Here is an 8,622-nt window from a genome sequence, read left to right as displayed (position 1 = left end):
TCGCGTGTTTGATTCCAGCATGGAACAACTCTTTGTGTGTTTCACAAATTATTGTTTCGGGTCTGGGGAACTTATAACGCACCCACGATATAGGGAAAATTATGGGGCCTATTCTGACAACAAGTTAAAAAAAATACAAAAAATGTGCGGTCCTAATAAACTTTCAACAACCAAGACTATGAATACAGCCCACGTTTACCGTCAGCAAAATCCGATGAGTTAATAACGTTACACAGAATTATCTCAAAACGAGGTTCATAAATAACGTTCTAGTTAATTTTTGTGCGTTCCCTCTGAGGCTGAGGTCAAGCGGTCGCTCCTGACCACGTAATTGATTGGTTAACTTCTTTGTTTGTTGTTAAACTATATTGTCCGACATGAGCTTGCTAACGTAACCAGACTTCGTTGTTTGAAGAAGTTATTCGTTTCTGAACAGCTTTGTTCATACAATCTACAAGTTAGGAAATAATTGTTGTATGTAAGAGGTATAAGTGCACATGACAGCACGTGATGCTACTGTACAATGTACACCCACTTTTAACCATTGGTTTTTCAGGCTCCGTGCTACTACTGAGAAATTTTCGAAACTCCGATAAATGCCCAGCAATACTTTGCTAAACCCGGGAATTGAACCCGAGATCCCATACCCGTTAGTCGCACCATCTAGGCAGTCCTAATAAAAAAATATAAAATACATAATAAATATCAAATAAGTGAAAAATTTATGCTAATAAATTTATTTTTGTGTTTATTGTAGGTATTAGTAGGTAGTATTCATTATTTAAAATGCTAAAGCTTCACTTAATTTTGTTTTTTTTTTAATTATGTTTCTTATTTTCTTTTAGGTATCTTGACTTGGACCCATTCTAGGTTTTCACTCGGTTTTGGTGCCCGATGTTCAATATTAATACCTGTATAAATAAATAAAAAAACTATTTTATTAATTTCATAGGAAAAGAAATGCTACTACATGTGCCTGGTGGACTTTGCACAACCAGCTGGTTTATAATGTTATCACTTACTATATCAAATAATCGCCTTAGCATAGTATGTAGAAAAATAACGATAAATTCTAAATTTTTTTGGAAAAAATTATGTATGAAATACCTTTTCTCAAAATTTCCATAATGTTGTCTATACTTCGAATTGGTGTTTGCAACTGATTATTGGCGCCACCACCACCACTGCCGCCACCACCACCACCATTCCCACCATTACACGAGCCACCATCTGTGAAAACAAGATTCATATATTTCCAAAAACATTTATTGTCAAAATTAATCTTAATAAACAATGTCTCAAAATAATGTCGAAGGCATTGCAATATTTTCCTGATACACATGTTTTGATATGTTGTAGTCGTACCATAAATTTTAAGTATACAACAACATACATTTTAAAATATGTGTTCTTAAAACTGTTATGAACATATTTTTCCAGAATCTTCATTCAAATGAAACTCAATTGTCATATATAAAAAATCCAACCGATACAAACACAAAACGAATATGTCACAATACCTTGTTTGCGCTTTATTACTGAAATAAAAATGGCATTGTCCCCAGTATAATTGAAATTGGCAAGAGTGTAAAAAATTATTGCATGGTGAAGAAAAACTTACTCGGCGTTGTCACTGTTCCTGGCCCAGCTGGTGTGGTCACTCCGCTCAATTTCTTTTCAAGTTCTTCGAGTGCCTTTTGTAAATCTTCCATGTACACTGGAACTTTTCCTACTGGTGCGGCAGACGCTGTCAAGATATCCTTTAATAAGTTTGCTATAGTGAAATTAATCTATAATATAAAAATAAGTCGGGTTTTCCTTCCTGACGCTATAACTCCAGAACGCAGGAACCAATTTCTCGGGCTCCGTGTGGTTTATAGCAAAGAAAATTCAGGAAAAATCAATAGAAAAGCAGGAAAACAGGGAAAATCATTGGTGGCGAAACAGAGTTTACCGGGTTTGCTAGTACAGTAATATTTGTTAAGTCTCAAATCAGGGTTTCCCAAACTATGGGTCGCAATTTATAATATACGATTTTTGTTGGCCTTGTCTGTATACAGACATACTAACCAACCGTTCTGTATTTAATTTATCATATTAGTGACGGTTTAATTCCCTGAATGTGAGTCCTGAGTACTCAGAAACTTAATTTAGATAGATAGACAACTTTGGGGACCACTGTCTTCGATTTTATTGATTATATAGATTTATAAACCTGGAGCTGTCGTTGTGCTAGCAGCTGTTGTTGCATTTGTCTGTGCTTGTTGTTCAGCTAGAAAACGAAACCATATCATCAGTTTTAAAAAGGCAAAAAATATCCAAACTGTTTCTAATAAAAATAATAATTTGTAAAATGACACTTACGTGTTGATTGATCCTGAGAGCGTTTCGCTGAAGAACACAAAAAAACGAAGTTTAGAAAAAAATACATGATCTTACACAGTTACTTAATAATGTTGTAAATATTGTAATATTATCTCACCTGGTTTTGGTTTCCGAGGATTTAAAACACGAATGACTCGTCTCTGAGGCTTCTGTTTTGTATAGGTAGGAAGAACATCGTGAAATTCAATTTGCATTTCTATTGCATGATTCGGTAGTTGCGCTGTAGATACACATTAAAATTAAGCTCATAAGAGTTATTGAAAACTTCAGCAAATGTGATGGAATCACGTACATTACATACCTTGTAATTTTCGAAGAGGATCCAAATATTTCTGCAGGACATGATCAATACCTTTGTAATGTTTACTTTGATCCACTGAAAAAAAATTAAAATGTCGTATTATAACGGAAAATTATTAGATATAATTCTAATACGTAAGTTCAAATGATCCACAATCCACAATATTATAGATACTAATCAAATGCACTGGGCAAAAAAGTGCACTTGGCTATTTCTAAGGTGGAGATGCCATTTTTGACGATTGCAATTATATATAAAAAAATGTGTATAACAACAATAATTTGCACTGACATTAAACAAATAAAATAAAACGAGTAAACAAGAAGCTTATAAAAGTAATAGTGTAGGTACGAAACACAATAAAGATGCTAATTGTTCGCCATTAAAACTTCGTGTGAAATAATAAAAAATCTTCAAATATACTTACAGTGTATTACAGCGCAATCCTGTATATCAATGAATCCATTCCATAGCAAAAAGACGACCATAAGAAAAGACATGACATAAAAACGGTCACTTGACCATAATGTTCAACAAAAACAAGGCAGTTGTTCCTTATTGGAAATTTTGACAGTTACACGATTTCATAATAACAACACGAGTTCGTGAAAGGAAAATATTGTTAGAAATAAATCACTGAAACCATAAACGTTATCAAATTCATTCTGCATAAAGAAACAATAACATTCGTTTGTAAAAATAATAACGAAATGTACAAACTTACAAACTGTAAGAAATCGATTTTATGATGTAATTATTAATGTCAAATTCATTACTCACAACGGTCATTTGAGTCTTAATTGTTATTAAACTGATTCTATGGAAAATACAGGCAAAAAATAAAAAAAAAACTTTGTAAAAATGTTTTTATTTTGCTAGTCTTTTTACTTTTTATTACTCGTACCCCTATCAAGTTATGATCCTTTACGGTAGCCATTATTAAAATTTTAGACTATTTTACTAAATTTGAATTAAAAGCACCCTCTGAATCACCATTTATATATCATAGAAAATCAATGAAAGCAAAACCATTTCTTTGTAGTTCGTCGTAGCCGCTGGCTTTCCTCTTAACATTAATGTTTCCATAGGCTCATTTACTAATAATTATAATAATTATCCTTAATTCCTAAGCTCCCTTTTGTCAAACCCTTTTCTATACCTTTTGTATCATACCTTTCATAATAGTCATCTTCTTCATTATAGTTTAAAATTTCATCTTTGTCAGAAAAATAATTAATCGGTAAATTATCTATTTCAATATCTTTAATCAGTGGTTGACTATCTTCAGTAGGTTTAGAAGGAAGTTTTGTGAGAAAGGGATTTATTTTGTTTAACTTAAGAATTAATTCTAATGTCTTATAGTCTAGTTTAGGTTCCTTCGTTTCTTTTATGGGTTTGGTAACTTTTTGTGCATCTGCAGAAATATTTTTCAGTAAAAACATAACAAAATTACTAAACAAGGACTGTATGTCTTCGTTACCTAATATTTTTTTATCGTTTTGGGAATCCGCATTAGTTTTTGGATTGGTTTTATTTGAAGTAAAAACTACTGCATTATCTAGAGTTGGCGAAATGATTTGTCTTTGTTCTTCATTTTGTTTTTCAGAATATTTTTCTTTTATTTTATTTAAATGTTTTCTTATATCTCTTTCTTTCCAATGATCTCGATGCTTTTTTAGCAATTGAGTGCTATCTGCGTCTGAATTTGCTCTGAAAATCTTTTTTGTAACAGTGTTTTGTACTTCCATGTTTTCAACTAATGATTCTATCCCAACATCTCTCTGTTTATCGGTATTTCGTAAAACCTCTTCAGGAGATATTTTACCGTGAATTATATCTATTAATGCTTGTATATCATTATATTTTACTGTTGTTTGTTGTGGTTGAGAGGTTGAATCTGTTTTTAAGTATCTGTTTATAAATACATTTATATAGGCTGATATTTCACCGTCTCGTGAAAGAGCATCATCTTCCTTTTCATATGCGGTTCTCTTTTTGTCGAAATATCCTTTTAGACTACTACCTTTTAAGTACAGGTACTTGTTTTTAAGCTGGTAATTGTCATTTTTTATTGAGGCTATATTATGTTCTAAAACTAAATTTTCTGATAAAGGTAATTCGGCATCTGTGACTGTTTCAGTATTACGTAACTGGTTACGAGCATCGATTAAATCATCTACTAGTCCGTTATCAATTTGAACACCTGAAAAAATAAAGGTATTATATATTTAGGACAAGCTTTTTCCTGATTTTTCATTAGAATTCTCCTCCTCTGTTAAGTACTACTATATTGAGATGAAACATATTTTTGTAGGCTTAAAGCCTTATTTTCTGTTAAGGAAATATTCCTCTATCTATGATTGACTTAAAGGATATGTTTGATATGTACATATTATTTGAAAAAAATGTTCTACTTATAATAGCATTGTTCTTATGGGTACTAGTAATCATATGTTAATTTGACCATTAAAATAGATATTCATTAAAATAAATGATCAAGTATTGTAAGTATCCCAAGGTTGATTTTTATCGAGATAAGTCATCGGGCATCGTTGTAATGCGGCAGTATCTATAGGTCATTAGTTCGGATCTACCGTTCACGACCAACATTACAATTAGAATACACTTTGTTGTTATTTATGTTTTAACTGATGGCGTAGATATAATTATAATTATGTTATGTGTGGTCCAGATCCTTGTCTCTTTAATTGACATTCTTTCAGGGACATTAATCGTTCACTTTTCGTAAATATTACTTTACTAGCGATTTTCGATTTAGAAAAATGATCCTCATATTTACTATGACTCCAAATAATCGAAAAGCTGTTTTAAGATTCAAATATAAATTAGTTACTTACCATCATTTAAAATGTTAATTAGATCTTCAACATTCGTCATTTTTTGTCTATTTTCAGAGAGAAGAAAATTTAAAGGTGCGTTTGTAGTTTCCTTTGAACTTGCTGTAAATAAATAGGAGCTTTAGACTAAGTTAAGTTAATTTAAGTTTTTATGTATTTTTTGTTAACAAAACACATTGAAAATAAAATATTTTAAGGCAAACTTTACAATTACATTGCACTGCGTTTGGTATATTTTCAGCTAATTTTGAATTTATGACAACTTCAACTAGAATAAGGTTATACTCACAGCGTTCGCACATAGTCGTAGTATTAACTGATTTAAATACTTTCACAAATTCTTTCATTAACTCCATCCAGTTTTTAGGTAACGTCGGGAATTCTACAAAAAAGAGTTTTTTTTACATTAATTAAAAACTAAGTTTTGTAAAAAATCTTAAAATTTCAAAAAGCGATCTGAAATAAGGAAAGCCTACTTTGATGGAATCATAATGGAACTGAACCATTTTATGGGGCCTTGTACAAAATGAAAAATCTAAGGACTAGCTTACTAATCCTTATATTCGACACAAGTAGCCAATAAATCTTAGGGTCGGTTTACATCTGACGTAAAATACACCGAGCGTATCATTGGTCGTAATGATGTATAATCGGTTAATGGAATGGTCAATTGTTTTACTATACATTTGTCAGATATGAACCGGCTTATTCCATAAAGTACTAAAGTAACATACCTGTCATATTCATATTACTTCTGCCAGGAGGTTTAGTAACTTGTTTAGTTGTTGGTTTAGGCGTAGTAGTTGCTCTAGTCGTCGTGGTACGAGTTGTCGGCTTCGTCGTGGTTCGAGTTGTTGCTTTCCTTGTAGTACGAATTGTCGCCTTTTTTGTAGTACGAGTGGTCGCCTTTGTTGTCTTCTGACTTCTGAGATAATTCATTGTCACTGTCATTGGAAATTCAATTACTCTTTTATCAGTCACTTGATGAATAATCCAACCTGGTATAAGAGGAGGTATAAGAGTCGTAGGGTTGGCTTCAGCAGTTGTTTTTTTCCAAACTCTTTTCCAGATTTCGTATACTTTTTTATGCCTCATTGTGGTAGATTTTTCATTACACAAATTGTACATACAGCGTGAAGAAGGAGGGATCGTTCTTTTTGTCATGAATTTTAACCGTCGTTGTGTCGATCTTGGTTTTCGAGTTGTTGTTTTCGTGGTTTTAGTTGTAGGTTTCGCTGTTGGTTTTTTATTACCTGTAGGTTTCTTCGTTGTTGGTTTTTTAGCTGTTGTAGGTTTCGTTGTTGGTTTTCTAGTAGTAGTAGTAGTAGTAGTAGTAGTCTCGGGCGTAGTTTCTTGTTTCATTGGCTGAAGCAACCTGCTTAGTTTCTCCAAGTCTAACAGCTCTGTTATGTTTATGGGTCTTGAAACTGAAATTGTAATGTTGTCAATCATATTCAATACTTTGTAGAAAACGTTGCAATTATATTATAACGAAAGGATAAAAATCACTTTCTTCTTATTCATATTAATTTCAAAATGTGTATTCTGTAGTCTTAGTATGAGTTTACTTTAGTGTGAGAGAGCGCGTTCGGCGCTCTGATTGGTTGGTTTATTATAGCCGGCCAATCAAAGCGCCGAACGCTTTAAACGTAAAACAAACTCGTACTAAGGATACTGGTTGTTATTTTTTAAGTTCAATGTCTTACCTTCTGGTTTAACTTCAATATTACGTGGTTTCACAGTCACCCAATCTTTACCATCAAAATAGTGCAACGGCATGCTTTCTGGCACTAGAGATTAAAATTGTACAGCATTAAATCTTTACGAAGGCTACTATAAGTCATTAATAATTTCAATTTACCTTCTAAACAATTCGTATACTTTACATAGACCACACTGTAATATGAAATGAATAAGAAAATATTGTTCATATTACTATGTATATCTTTGGATTTTTGTTATTTTTTGTCACTTCGTCACGTTGTTCCCTTCATTTTTTATCACGAACAAACACGTGTACGGAATAAAATATAAACCGATTCTAAAATAGATTTAGGAGCATATTTACAGCGACTTGTGCGGTGCAAATATTAAATTTAATAAGAGAATCGATAAAGTTTATTGCGGAACACAAAATTATTGCGTTCGTGGATCTCGATAGTTGTCGTTTGTTTGAGAACGTACCTAATGTTTGTGTTATCGCGTGGGCCTGCGACAATCGTGACGATGTAGCCATGTGTGATATGATAACTATGATTTGCTGGAATGTGCACTACGAAATATTTCGTCGCTTCAACTAGAGGAAGTATAGTACACTGATTGTTTGTGATAAAGGATAAGGACGAATGTAAAAAAGGATTTATTTTTGTGCCACTTTTAGAATAGTACTTATCTCTGTTTTTAAAATTATAGGTTAACTGGCTAAGTAAAGTAATAGCTTATAATACAAAAAAAATGCAATTTATTGTAACGGCTGTAATATGTAGTTTTTGTAATAGCTTTGTAAATTAACTAAAAATCACGGTTTACTCACGCACTATTAATGGAGAAAAGTTCGACTAGTTTCGAGTCATAGAGGGACTCTTCATCATGAGCAGCGTGCGCAGACGCGGCGACGTCGCGCAGCCTGCTGCGCTGTAGTCAGTGTGTGTCAGTAGGCTACGCGACGTCACCGCATCTGCATCTAGTACTAAACTCTATTTCATAATATTCATGAAAATGCGGATTTGATAAAAAAAAGAAAAACTAAAGAAACAACGAAAATCTCATTCACTAATATTTTTTTTGCCCATTTTCTTTCCATTCTCTCCTCTTCTTCCCAATAACACCAACAACATAAAAGCAAGAATTAAAACAACCACCACAGATAAATCACCACATCCAGAAACGTATAAGCTTATCACACCACGATCGAGATCGGAGTCAATATTTCCGATCTTCATAATAAAACCATATAAGTAAAGTGGTAATATTAATAAATATGAAACCGGTGACATTAGCACATTGTTATGGTATATCATCGACACTTCATGGGCGGCGCACGGGCATCCAAAACGGTGTGTACAATCGTACCGGTCA

At 32.7% G+C, this 8,622-nt stretch overlaps 2 protein-coding genes across 3 annotated transcripts; both read right to left on the bottom strand.

The window, feature by feature from the left end:
* Positions 1 to 822: 822 nt before the first annotated feature.
* On the bottom strand, positions 823 to 3,328 carry LOC118272161 (RNA-binding protein Raly-like). Of its 2 annotated transcripts, XM_050693951.1 has the most exons (9): positions 3,114 to 3,328; positions 2,687 to 2,761; positions 2,483 to 2,605; positions 2,365 to 2,391; positions 2,216 to 2,272; positions 1,622 to 1,747; positions 1,521 to 1,538; positions 1,108 to 1,230; positions 823 to 911 (listed from the first exon to the last, which is right to left on the bottom strand). In XM_050693951.1, exons 1-9 carry the CDS (start codon positions 3,184 to 3,186, stop codon positions 832 to 834), a joined length of 702 nt encoding a protein of 233 aa, XP_050549908.1. In that variant the 5' UTR covers positions 3,187 to 3,328; the 3' UTR covers positions 823 to 831. The 2 variants fall into 2 exon arrangements, with proteins under 2 accessions (XP_050549908.1, XP_050549909.1); XM_050693952.1 differs by lacking the exon at positions 1,521 to 1,538 and having other exon boundaries at positions 829 to 911.
* A 272-nt stretch (positions 3,329 to 3,600) lies between these two features.
* LOC118272250 (uncharacterized protein DDB_G0290587-like) lies at positions 3,601 to 7,628 on the bottom strand. Its single transcript, XM_050693946.1, has 6 exons — positions 7,406 to 7,628; positions 7,251 to 7,334; positions 6,279 to 6,971; positions 5,834 to 5,926; positions 5,545 to 5,646; positions 3,601 to 4,889 (listed from the first exon to the last, which is right to left on the bottom strand). Exons 1-6 carry the CDS (start codon positions 7,473 to 7,475, stop codon positions 3,784 to 3,786), a joined length of 2,148 nt encoding a protein of 715 aa, XP_050549903.1. The 5' UTR covers positions 7,476 to 7,628; the 3' UTR covers positions 3,601 to 3,783.
* Between the last annotated feature and the right edge of the window lie 994 nt (positions 7,629 to 8,622).

This window comes from Spodoptera frugiperda, chromosome 5 (assembly GCF_023101765.2).
Source record: "Spodoptera frugiperda isolate SF20-4 chromosome 5, AGI-APGP_CSIRO_Sfru_2.0, whole genome shotgun sequence".
NCBI lineage: Eukaryota > Metazoa > Arthropoda > Insecta > Lepidoptera > Noctuidae > Spodoptera > Spodoptera frugiperda.
The sequence above is the reverse complement of the archived record's forward strand: the minus strand, read 5'-3'. Positions and strand labels throughout refer to the sequence as shown.

Coding starts and splice junctions, on each gene's coding strand:
- LOC118272161 (XM_050693951.1), bottom strand. CDS start 3,186: ATGTCTTTTCTTATGGTCGTCTTTTTGCTATGGAATGGATTCATTGAT. Junction 2,392..2,482: donor TCCTCGGAAACCAAAACCAG/GTGAGATAATAT, acceptor TGTGTTCTTCAG/CGAAACGCTCTCAGGATCAA. Junction 912..1,107: donor TATGGAAATTTTGAGAAAAG/GTATTTCATACA, acceptor TTATTTATACAG/GTATTAATATTGAACATCGG.
- LOC118272250 (XM_050693946.1), bottom strand. CDS start 7,475: ATGAACAATATTTTCTTATTCATTTCATATTACAGTGTGGTCTATGTA. Junction 5,927..6,278: donor AAGTAATATGAATATGACAG/GTATGTTACTTT, acceptor TCTTTTTTGTAG/AATTCCCGACGTTACCTAAA. Junction 4,890..5,544: donor AATTAACATTTTAAATGATG/GTAAGTAACTAA, acceptor TTATTTTTTCAG/GTGTTCAAATTGATAACGGA.